General features: G+C 37.6%; 1 protein-coding gene across 1 annotated transcript in view; it reads left to right on the forward strand.

Moving 5' to 3' along the window:
• Positions 1-13,304, forward strand: part of LOC128699169 (uncharacterized) — a 135,190-nt gene that overhangs the window by 12,561 nt on the left and 109,325 nt on the right. The window contains exon 3 of the mRNA XM_053791730.2: positions 9,682-9,969. Coding sequence (XP_053647705.2) covers positions 9,682-9,969 — 288 coding nt within the window. The remainder of the gene's footprint in view (positions 1-9,681; positions 9,970-13,304) is intronic.

The raw sequence follows: 13,304 nt of genomic DNA on the forward strand, positions 1-13,304 counted from the left end.
TTCTCCACATTATTTTCACACCATCTGTGAACAGGAACACCTCTGACTCGATTTCTTCTGTCATATCATTTACGTACACAAACTGACCCTAGTGGAACCCCACTCGTCACACTCGCCCATTCTGAGTCCGTCTCCCGGACAATAACTCACTTTTTTCTCTCCTAAGTATTTCTTGATGCACTGTATTGTTTTTCCTGTTACCCCTGCCTGCTCCTCTAGCTTCTGTTCCAGTCTCTTGTTAGGAAAATACAATCCACCCTTTCCTCTCTCCTGCCTAATAGTCTTGACCCTGCCATAGAACTCTAGCAGAGTTGTGAGACAGGATTTGCCATCTCTAAAGCGGTGCTGGCTATTGTTTGAGAATTTGCTCCTTTCTAAGTGCTACGCTGTTCTTCTGATAATCTAATCTTACATACTATGCATATCAGTGACACTGGCCTGTAGATTGATGCTACCTACCTACATCTGCTGTTTTCTAGGTCTTTGGAAGCTGCCCTGTTTCAATTGACTTGAGATCACTGCTAGGGTTCACACAGTTCTGCGTCTCTTTCAGACTCCACAGAGAGTTGTCTCGTTACATTACCGTCCAGGTATCTAGTTCTCTCAGTGGTTCCTTCACTCTTCCTCCCGTTGTGTATATTGTGTCCATCACTCGTCTGTACAATCGCTTTCTCTGACTTTGATAATGTGTGTGTGTGAGAGAGAGTGAAAGTGAGAGAGATCTTCGAGTACGCAGTACAAGTGTTCCACAGGCACCTAGCAAAACACCAACGATAAATACAAATTGGTCGGAGGTATTTCTCAAGACTTGTGTAACTAACATTAAAACTATTATAATTGTTTTATTATATTCAAGGTTGGAGAGATACAACCCGCAGTCTGTCACCTATGTGGACGTTCCACCTGGTAAAATACCTGCAGAAGTTCTTATATATCTCAATATTTGCCACTAGACCAGACACAGAACTAAGATGACTGTATTACGTGAGGTAAGAGATGAACCTGGTGACAATAGCGGACGAGGCTACAGGCGACAAGACTACGACTGGCAAAATTTTAGGTCTTTATAGGGTATTCATAAATAAACAGGTGGAAGCTGACGATATAAATAAGTCCTCGTGAGGTAAGAAAGTTCTTTAATCTCAGAGTGGTTTAAAAAGTGGAATAATTTGATGAGGAAGTTAAGGTAAATTTAAAACACGGCTTCTGGAGTAGACCTAATAAGGCCCAAGGGAACAGAAACGAGCAATAAGGGTCAAAGTAATCTAAGAGGAGGGGCCAGGAGTGTGTGTGTGTGTGTGTACTCACTTAATTGTGGTTACAGGGGTCGATTCATAGCTCCATGTGTGTGTACCTTTTCTGATGTCTCTGTGATTCATCTGTTTAAATTTCATCTGCGCTCCTTGTACTTAATCTAGTCCATTCATTCTGTTTGTTATATTGATTCCTCAGAGTATCATGTACACTCTGATCATGTCTCTCCTGGTTCTCTGCTCTAGTGTTGTAAGGTTTAGATCCTCCAGTCTTTCACTATGTCATTTTTCTTAGATGAATGTGAATTTCATAACTTTATCTAATTTCTGGACATGTTTGGTCATGTGAGGGTTCCCTGCTGGTGCTGCGTATTCTAAGATGGGTCTCATAACGGTCATTAACAGGATTTTTCAGAGCTTTTAATGGGGCACCTGAAAGTCGTTCTTCAGTTTTCTAGAGGTATTTTCACTGTCGTGGTTATTCATCTGATGTACACCTCTTACAATGTGCTTAATTTTATGCTCACTTTTAGATCAGAATTTGTTGTCTGAGGTTTATTAAGCTTTTGTATCCAGTTTTCTATTATTCCCAGGTTTTGATAATCTTGTGCTTGCTCGATTAAATGTGATCTGCTTGAAAATGTTCTTCGCGAAATCACGGAACAGGTGGGGTTCGAACCAGTGGCAAACCTGAGCTTTAGGACTCGCCTGCTATGGGCTCGAGTCCCAGCCGTACTGAGATTTATTTACAGTCATGTCTTTACGGTTTACTGAGTCATGAAAACAACGTTGTTTATAAATTCGAAAGGATCTTGCAGAGTTTGACCAGCTTGTGAGTAGATGAGCTTCAACCTTCTCCAGATTTCCTCTGAACACGACCAAACGAAGATCAGAAAGAGGAACTGTACAATGAGAAGTGAAAGACGGAAGAATGTGTTTTTAAATGAGAGGAGGGAGTGTGATGGTGCGATAAAAGAAAGCAAACGCTTATTCTTTACGGAATACTTGAGAGAATAAAAAGAAAAAATGCAGTAAGAGTGAGACACTTTTACTCTAGCGATGTTCCCTGTCTTAAGTCAGCAGTGGACTTCCCACCACTCAACCCACTGCAAAGAAGAAAGAAAAAACGCCACCACAGTGGGAGGGCCAGGATCCACTTAGCTTTATTCCCAGTAGTGTGTTCGCTACGAAGACCCAGAATACCACTAGAGAGCCATTTTATTCTTCGCAACACTCTTCTTGGTCTTGCTGCCTCGGCGCTGCTGCCTGATGTCTCAACACTTGTTTTTCTCTCTTACACCGCTGTCTTTATATATATATATATATATATATATATATATATATATATATATATATATATATATATATATATATATATATATATATATATATATATATATATATATAAAGTGATGATGTTAGATGGGGATATGGAGGCATTGGACAGATGGAGAGGATATTTTGACGAGTTGTTGAATATTAGTAATGAAGGGGAGGTGGAAATTTGAAGCATTGGGAAAGGAGGGTTATCATCGTGCAGGAGTGAGCAGCAGCCTGAAGTAAATGTGGAGAAAGTTCATGAGACAGTGGATAGAATTAAAGGAGGTGAAGCGGCTGGGACAGATGGGATTAAGACAAAAATGCCGTAAAGAGGCTGGGATATTGTGTTTGAGTGGGCGGTTTGTGTGTGTGTGTGTGTGTGTGTGTGTGTGTGTGTGTGTGTGTGTTGAATATGGGTATGAAGAGAGGATGGTAGAGGATGAGTAGGCAGTGTTTACATTGTGGCATATATTGTAAGTGAGCGGTACGTAGGTACGTACCGCTTGTTGCATTTATAAAGTTAGAAAAGGCAAATGATAGGGAGGATAGGGGAGCCATGTGGCAGATGTTGCAAATATATAGAATTCTAGGTAGATTACTGAAAGTAGTTAAGTTTTTATGCAGCTAGTTAGGCTTAAGTTAGAGCACGTAGGAGTGAGGTACTAGTACCCAGTAAAAGTAGGATTTAGACAGGAGTGAGTGAAATCATTATGGTTGTTTAACATATTTGTATATAGTGTTGTACAAGAAGTGAACACTAGGGTGTTGGGAGAGCAACTGGATTAAATGATGCTGGATCTGATATAGTGTGACAATTATCACAGTTGCTGTTTGCTGATGACACAATTCATTTAGGGGATTCTGAAGACAAATTGTAAAGGTTAGTGGACAAATGTGAGATGGCATGGAAATTAAAAGTGAAAGAAGAAAAGAGTAACAAAAAGTCTAGACAACTATAGATTGAATATTAGATTGGAGGGGAGTGCGGACGAAGTGAATGAAAGATGAGGTGAACCATAGAACAGATGAAGGAAAAGGAGGTTGTGTGGTGTGTTGAAGCATCTGTGGAAAGAAAGAAATTTATCCACGGAGACACAAAAGGGAATATGCCATTGTAATGATACCAACACTTTTACATGGGTGTGAGGCATGGGTTTTGAACACTGTAGCGAGAAGTAGGTTCGAGGCACCATCCCTCCTGACTCCACACACTATCAGGGATTCCAGCCAAACACCTAACTAAACTCTTCGGCACCATTAGTCATGCACATTCAAAATGTTCTGGTGACCTCAACTGAATCCGAAACAGCAGAAACAAACTTTCCATCCAAGATGTCATGTCCATATTCTCTAAAATACCTATAGCACGATCCATCGAACTCCTGCGCAGGAAAAGCTACGACTCCCTTGACCTCCCTGTTCCAGCCAGCAGTTTTGTTGGTTTCATTGAACTATGTGTTGGCTTTAACTGTTTATCCCTTGAAAATTATTTCGTCTAACAAATTAAGTGCTGCACCCACAGCATTACATCCCTTCCTCACATTAGCTTTTTGCTCATTTTTACACATACAAGATGCTATTTATTTCTCCCCACTGCATGAAATCATTAACTTTCTTTATCCCCGATGCGGCTGGAAACCATTAGGACGTGTTTCCTTAAGACACCTGCTGTCCATGTTCACCTATATACACAAACACAAGGCATATACACAAACACAGGATATATACACAAACACAGGGTATATACACAAACAAGTTATATACACAAACACATGGTATATACACAAACACAAGGTATATACACAAACACAAGGTATATACACAAACACAAGGTATATACACAAACACAAGGTATATACACAAACACAAGGTATATACACAAACACAAGGTATATACACAAACACAAGGTATATACACAAACACAATGTATATACACAAACACAAGGTATATACACAGAAGTGTATTAGTGCATGCTACAGGTTGAATGAGGCTTCAGTGACTTGTATAGCTGTTAGAATTTAAACCTAGCAAACTTTTTATTACTATTATTTTATTTATTATTATTTATTATTATTATTATTATTATTATTATTATTATTATTATTATTTATTGGTGTTGTACAGTGCAGCAACGACTGTGTCAACAAGAGTCAGTGTTGGCTCAACTCAGTGACGGTGTGGATGTGCGTGTTGTCACATTTGTGTCTTTTGCAAAAACCTATGGATTTTGTTCGTTACAGTATCTCGTGGCTGAACATCCTGTCAGGAAACAGCCTCATTACCAATTCATGTCAGAGAGGCTATTCCAGCTGTTGAGTAACGGGGGAAATAAAGAAAAAAAAATCTGCGAGCCTTTTCAAAAGTTTTGGTCAATCTCCTGAATCACAGTGACTTCTGTTTATAATGAACACGTAAAGCACTCAGAAAATAGCAAAGTGAGATTATTAATGATGAATCGTACTGAGGGCAATTATTGAAGTTATTAACGAACAATCAGTATAGGCCGATTAGTAGGCTATTTTTCAAGTTCCGATTGTTCCTCTTGATAAAGAATGAATCAGTGTAAAAACATAGATAAAAAACGCCTACCAACAAGGCATGCAATTCGGCAGTTACCATTAAAACAAGTTATTCGACCCAAGACTAAAGGCATCGTTGATTGTGCAAGATGGAGATCTGTCTTGCAACTCAGTTCAGCACACCAAGCAAGGATGAAAAAACAAAGCAAGTATAAAAACTTAGCAGCCTAACCTTCTTAATATTTACGTAACCTGATGTAAAATATTGCTGCCTGTTGTCTGTAACTCGCCCCTCGATGGAGGTTCCTTGGCGCTGATGAGGGGCTCTTGATCTAGGAAACTGGATCTGTGCTGGTTCCCTGAATTGTGCCTGAGTACCTTCCATCCCTCCCTCCACATGCGCTGTATAATCCTACGGGTTTAGCGCTCCCCATGATTATAATATGCTTGTAACTCAGTTTAACATCATTTTGGTTTAGCGTTTGGTTATGATTATAATAATTAACATCAGTTTACACCCTTCGGGAGACGGGGGTTGTTGATGCTGGTTTGTCCTCATCTTTGGATCGAACCTTATTTTTTTTCCATTCCCTAGGAGCTGTATGACCCCTTCGAGTTTAGGGTTTTACCTAAATAAAATAATAAAATATCAGTTCAGTATTTTTTTTAATTTTAATGAAATGTATTTATTTCGTGATGTATCGACATTTTCGCTGAGTTTGGGTACAAAATAAATATAAGCTTTGCTATTGGAAAAACATTTTTTTTCTCATCGAATAGAAGTTCATAGGAGTTTTGTCAATGTATTTTGCCTTTAAATAAAATATATATTAAATATACGGGGTGGTAGGAGAAAATTCTCAAACAGCTTCAGGGAGAACCTTGAGTTTTCCCTGAAGCAAGTTTATTCTTTTCTCAGGATGAGGGGCCCCAGGACAGTTCTAGAGGTGGTACCTCCCTATATTATATATATATATATATATATATATATATATATATATATATATATATATATATACACAAACGTAAGATAGGTTGGCAACCATACCAGTTGTGACCACTACAAGGTATGGTTACTATACACCACTGTCCGGTTATATCACACCATCCTGAGAAAATTTTCAGTAGCCGTATGTTATGTGGATGTTCATACGAGAAATGCCCAAAATCAGCAGTGATTTAATGCGTTTTAGGTGATATCGAGTAGAAAAGCATCATCCCAGTATATATCATGGTTACATTGGCTTGTCAAGAACCTTTAACAAAACAGTTTCCCAAGTCACTATACAAACCAGCCATACTTCTTTGTCCACAAATAGCAGAGGCGGTCAGTGGATAATTTATCACGTCGGTAAATTACTCATTCCTGAACGATCTTCTGCATTAACTCTACTCATATCCTGTTAATTAAAGCTAAGTGGTACACGTATGTGGATGACGTTATATGCTTCATGCCCAAGAATATAGATATAAACCAATTCCTACTTTAATTCAATAATATAGCTCCTTCCATAAAGTTTACTGTTGAATGTGAACAAAACAAAATAACTCATTGACATACTTTCGTTTTCATCATTAAACTCACTGCAGAGCCAAATTATCTAACCATATCACGGTATTGGTAACATGATTAACATTAGGAAAAAAACACGACTACATGTCTAACAAATCTATACTCTTGGCAACGTGCAGAAAGCGTCAACTATTATATATCCAAGTTCATTGGAATTTTAATACATTTTTATTTCGTAGTTAGCTTAATCCTACCAGAACCCACGGAAATAAACTCTTATCTAATTATAATGTGCAGTTCAAGATTACACTAATGATCATTCTCTAAGGAACAGGAATAAACTTGAGCCGCCTTCGTTGATAAATAATTTATTGTGTACTTGCAGCTCATTCCTTTTGCACTAGCGCAAGAAAATAATTATGGTGTCAACATTGTGTATCAGACTATATTGCATACAGTTACATGCTATATCTTTTGGGTACTAGTTACATCATGTAGTTAAACATCTGTTAGATGGTTAATGAAGTATATCGATGCAATATCAGGATTTCAGCTAACATACTAATCATGAAGTGACTCACGAATTCTTGAAGGGTTTGTTCATAAGTTTCTGAATGACGTGTTTTTGTGTAATCTAGGATAGCAGTCATTAGCTCTGCATTAGATGCCGCAATTTGAAGTCCGGTGACGAAGTAAATAACATGTTAATAAAGTAACTAAGGCTTACTCCTTATAAAATAAAACAAATGAATTTAAATCATTGCACATCTTCCAGAAATTATTTCATCTAAATGATAAAAATTTCTAATAAAAAATTGTAACAAAACTTCCATTTCACCTGTTTTATTATACTATCAGAATGAGATCCAGTATTAATATAAATTACACGTAAAAATGTTTACACACACACACACACACATATATATATATATATATATATATATATATATATATATATATATATATATATATATATATATATATAATATGTAATATATAATATATATGTCATGCCGAATAGGCAGAACTTGCCATCTTGGCTTAAATAGCAACGCTCATCTTGCCATATAGGGCAAGTGAAAATTTGTGTATGCAATAATTTCGCCAAAATCATTCTGAACCTAACGAAAAAAATATATTTCACTGTGTTTGTTTAGTATTAAATTATTGTAAACAAATCTAAAATATATTTAGTTGGGTTAGGCTAAAATAAATTGTTCTTGTTATAATAAGGTTAGGTAAGTTTTCTAAGTTCCTTTTGGTGCAAAATTATAAATTTTTAAATCAACATTAATGAAAAAAATATATCTTCAAACGTATAAAAGAAAATTTCAGAAACGACTTAATTTTAAATGAGTTCTTGCTAATTGACCAGTTTTACATATTCGGCACGACATATATATATATATATATATATATATATATATATATATATATATATATATATATATATATATATATATATATATATATATCAAGTTGGCTCGCCGCGCGTCACGTGTTTAACCGTTGTGGGATCTGATAGTGAGGTGCTGGCCGACCCCTTATATAGCTTCCTTGGATGCTTCACTTTCATAGTACCTTGATAATGTGAGTAGTCACGAAAGCGCTTGGTATTTCTCTATTCTTTCAGAGTGGTTGTTTTGCATATATATATATATATATATATATATATATATATATATATATATATATATATATATATATATATATATATATATATATAGGGAAGTACCACCTCTATAGCTGGAATGGGGACCCTCATCCTCAGAGAAGACAATAAACGTACCTCATGGAAAACTCAAGGTTCTCCCCGGAGCTGTTTGAATATTTTCTTCTCCTACCACCCCCTATATTTGATATTCTATGTGAACATTTATTAATAAACAGAATACATTTACAGAAAAACATAAACATGAATACAATAGCACAATGTATCAAAGATCATGAATTTCCTCCAGCTCCGAGGCCGTCTCCCACCGAGGCAGGGTGACCCAAAAAGAGAGAAAATCCCCAAAAAGAAAATATTTTCATCATTCAACACTTTCACCTCACTCACACATAATCACTGTTTTTGCAGAGGTGCTCAGAATACAACAGTTTAGAAGCATATACGTATAAAGATACACAACATATCCCTCCAATCTGCCAATATCCCGAATCCCTCCTTTAGAGTGCAGGCATTGTACTTCCCATTTCCAGGACTCAAGTCCGACTATATAAAAATAACCGGTTTCCCTGTTATGTTTAGATGCAGGTTTATTTCATTTTTTATAACTCAGTCTCTATAAAACCCAATGCAAGCAAATTTTGTCACAGAGTTTAAAGCTATTTTTATCGTTTAAATAATAAGTTATCACAAGGACCCCAATGGGCTTTTTTTGGGGTTATCGTAGGTAATCAACACATATGCTGATATGTATGATAATGTAACTATATTTGTGTGTACCTGTACTTGAATAAACTTAGTGGACTCCCAGTTGTGTGCACTGTGTTGAGTACCCCATTTTTAAAGCCCTCTTTGTACTAATTTAGAAAACATTTTTAACCAGCTGTATCACCCTTATGAGTTTAGCGCTTAGTTATGATTATAATATTTCTAGCCAAACCTAACCATTCCAAATCTATCCAAGCCTAACTTAATCAATGTGATTAGACTCGGTTACATTCGGTGAGGTTCAGTTCGGTTACTTATCTACCATTCACAAATAACCACTTACAAACCATTCACAAATAACCACGTTATAAACCAGAGGTAAATTTCCTTAATCTGCTTACATCATATGAGGTAACTGTAGAAATAAATCCAGATTTACCCCCGTTAACCCCTTTTGGGGCCTAGTTCCTCGGGCTTTTGTGGATCCAATATGCTCTTGTGCTACTGTCCAAATGATGGATATGGCATGCACAATAAACTAGCCGCTTCGGCGGTAAAATCTAAAAAAAAAAAAATATCGCTCCCCGTTTTCTGCTAGCGCAAGGGTAAATAGGTGGGTAACGCCCTTGTGGATGATCCTTGTGGGCTGCCCTTGTGGGGTATCCTTCTGGGCTGCCCTTATGGGTTATCCTTGTAGGCTGCCATTATGTGCTATTCTTGTGGGCTGCCCTCGTGGGCTATCCTTGTGGGCTGCCCTTCTGGGCTATCCTTACGGGCTACTCTTATGGGTTATCCTTGTGGGCTGCCCTTATAGGCTATCCTTGTGGGCTGCCCTTATGGGCTATCCTTGTGGGCTGCCCTAATGGGCTATCCTTGTGGGATGCCCGTGTGAATTCTTTGTGGGTCGTCCTTGTGGGGCGCCCTTATGGGCTGCCCTTGCGAGTTGCCCTTGAGTTATACAAGAGGTCGTCTCACGCTGGCCATCGTAAAACAGCTGACAAAGTACATAATTATTTTAAAACTGCGAATTACATAGAATTCTGTTTAAAATTAATTTCCTTTACATTTATTTTGAAAATTTAATTTATTTTAGGAAAAGTGTAAATGTTTTGTTTTAAACATTGTTTTATTAATTGTATACTTAATTTTAGCATAAAAAAATTAATATATAATCTGCATATTTATTTTACTTTTTTATATGTACAATAATAATTATAATTTTTAAAAGGGTGGATCGGTAAGCTAGCGGAAGTCAGATGACCAAAAGCTTCAGGTGTGGGTCATCATGCTACAGAAACCCACGTCATTATTGTAATCAAGGGGGAAGCGCTAAACCCGTAGGATTATACAACGCCTGTGGGGGGATGTGGAAGGTATTCAGGCTTAATTAGGGAACTGAGGCACAGATTCAATTCCCTAGATCAAGAGCCCCTCGCCAGCGTCAAGGAACCTTCCTTGAGGGGTGAAACCCACGTCAGGAAACACTTGTCCTGTTTCCTGATAAACCTTACTATTCTATAGTGTTTTATTAGAACACTATGTATTTACATATATTTTTGTACTAGCTATTTAGTTGATGAAGAGAATGACTAATTCCCGTAATTAGCTGATACAGAGGTTGGAAGACATGGTACACTTGTTTATTACTTAATTGTTACATTCCTACAAATGATTTGAAACAGTTGTTTATATATTCGCTCTGTAAGTTAGAGAAGGTTAACTTTTTTTCGGTTTCACTGTTAGATCATTGTCTATAAGCAAATAAGTATATAAAAATGCCAATAAATGCAAAAAAATAGTACATTGAAGGTGATTGAAGCGTTAAATGAAGACGAAGACCCAACCCAGCCAGCGCTTTTTACAATGGAGCCTAATGATTGTATTTTATTTCCAGTGACACAGGCACACATTCCTGTGTTAGTCACATTCCAGTGACACACATGCCAATGTCACCGTCGCACATTACTGTTACAATCACACACTTAACATCATAAGCTGAACAATATAATTATAAGTTTGACCTACACCTCATAACATTATAAAATTGACTTAAACCTTCCACTAGGAAAATCTCAGAGACAGCCAGCTATGACCCTAAAAAATATAAAACTTTGGGAGTTTGATTTCTGTTCTCGGAAAGAAAGTTAAAGCTCGTACAGGAGAAAGTATCCCTCGCAAGAGCACATTCACTCAAGAAACGTCGTCCTTAGTTTCTTTCTCTTATGTGCGGGTTATTTGCGTTTTACCCCTCAAAGGTAAGGGGGTGAGGGGGTCTTGATCTTGGGAATTGGATCTGAGCTCCAATTCCCTGAATTAAACTTTGAATGTCATTCATATCCCCTTCCCTCCCAATAGGTACTGTATAATCCCTACATGTTTAGCGCTCTCCTGTGATAATATTTGCGTTTTAGGGGAATATATCTGTGCACATGATGAGGCAACACTGAAGGAGAGACGTAATTTGGCTCTCTTTAGCATCCAAGGATTTTCGGTTCATAAAACAATGAACTGTCGCAAGACTATTTTTGTGTTGAATTTCCTAAAACTTAACACCTGAGGTAGAATTTTACGATTTGTCACATACAAATCGTAAAATTCTACCTATGAAGTCTGTCAACACATCTTTGTCGTTTTCTGCTTCTAGTATTTTCCATCATTTTTTAAATTATTTCATCGTCATGGAAACGAATTACTGATCATGGATGTGCTTTGCAACTTAAATCTGTAGAATCATGTACTTAATACTATAAAAAAAATAAAATTTTTGTATCCTGTTATTATAAATATCATTTGACATATCACTAATTTTGTTATTTAGGATATTTCTTGAAAGTGAAAGCTTTATATTTTTTTATCTTGTACATTGTTTTTAGTATTGTTAGGCGAGGTGGTAAGATGAGAGGTAGTGTATAATACTGGCTTTCATTTATTTATTAACGAGCTCGGCCACACGATGACTTTCCTTGTAAAATAAGTTAGTTACTTTAATCATCTTTTCAAAAGCAAATGCTTGCTTTTTTGGAGAACCCAAAAATCTTTTAAAATATGCCAAAGATTTTTTTTTTTATCAGTTATGTATCCATGTTTTACTAGGAAAACAGGGCATGAGCTAGGTTATTACCATGATTTTCTTTGCCAGCGTTTCCTTACAGACAATAAATGGTAGAGGGCAGTTCTCATGTCTGGCGAGGCCCATGGCTGGCATGACACAGGGCAACTTAGCTGTATTGTACGAGTGTAAACTGCATGAAATTTCGATAAATTTAATTTTCAGTAGGATTATTGAATGGTTCATCTTTCAAGGCATATCCATATACATCTTATGGTACTCTGCCGAAGACACGCACTACATAAAAATTACTGAACGTTACAAAATTACAAACGACACCATGGAATTTTATGTACCGTAACTCAACTTTGAAGAAATGCTTAAATCATCACAATAGAAATAAGACACTAAGTGTACTTGCGATTTTTTATTTTGAGGGGAAAAATTGAAGGATTGCGAGAAATAGTTATAAAACTGGCCGGTAAGCGTCAATATATTAGCCCTGAGAGGGGCACTCTCCGTCAGTATGCCCTGAGAAGGGCATAAGTAAGCCCTGAGAGAGGGACACTCCTCTCCACCAATAAACCCCGAGGGAGGGGCACACTCTTCTCCACCAGTACACCCCGAGGGAGGGGCACACTTCTCTCTACCAGTAAACCCTGAGAGGGACACAGCCTCAGTGTGTATACCCTGTTGTCTCCTCGGCATTTCTGTTGGTTGCTATGTTCATGTACACGGCCCGCACACCATTACTTTCCCGGGGCTTGACATAACGTACAAAAGAAACCCTATAAAAATAAGCCTTGAAGTGGGGACAGGAGAAGAATGGATGATAATGGAAGACTCTTTTGAGAGAGAGAACCAGGACTAGACCCAGCTGTAGAGCGATGATGACAGGTTAAAGGTTTTGGCCATTCAGATGGTAGGACGGGGCTGGCACAGGAAGTTAGCATGTAAGAGTTGAGGTGAGTCACATAGCCTTACGGCGCACGTTCTAGCCCAGAGGCTCTGGCATGTCTTCCTAGTCCGATATTTTTTTTATCAGAATTGGTTGCATGTGAGATCACTGGAGCTGAGTGAGGTTGCAGGTTTACTTGTCTGTTGTTTGGAGGTTAACTTAAAAAACACGAGCCCTGGCACTCACCGAGTGTTTGAGCCGATGGAACTACTTCAGGTCACTGAGTCTGATGAGCTCGCGGTTGCTTGTGTTGCTTGTTCCTAATAGTAATGCATACTGGATGTGGGCTTAAATGAGGAAAGTCTGAATCATT

Source organism: Cherax quadricarinatus, chromosome 31 (assembly GCF_038502225.1).
Source record: "Cherax quadricarinatus isolate ZL_2023a chromosome 31, ASM3850222v1, whole genome shotgun sequence".
NCBI lineage: Eukaryota > Metazoa > Arthropoda > Malacostraca > Decapoda > Parastacidae > Cherax > Cherax quadricarinatus.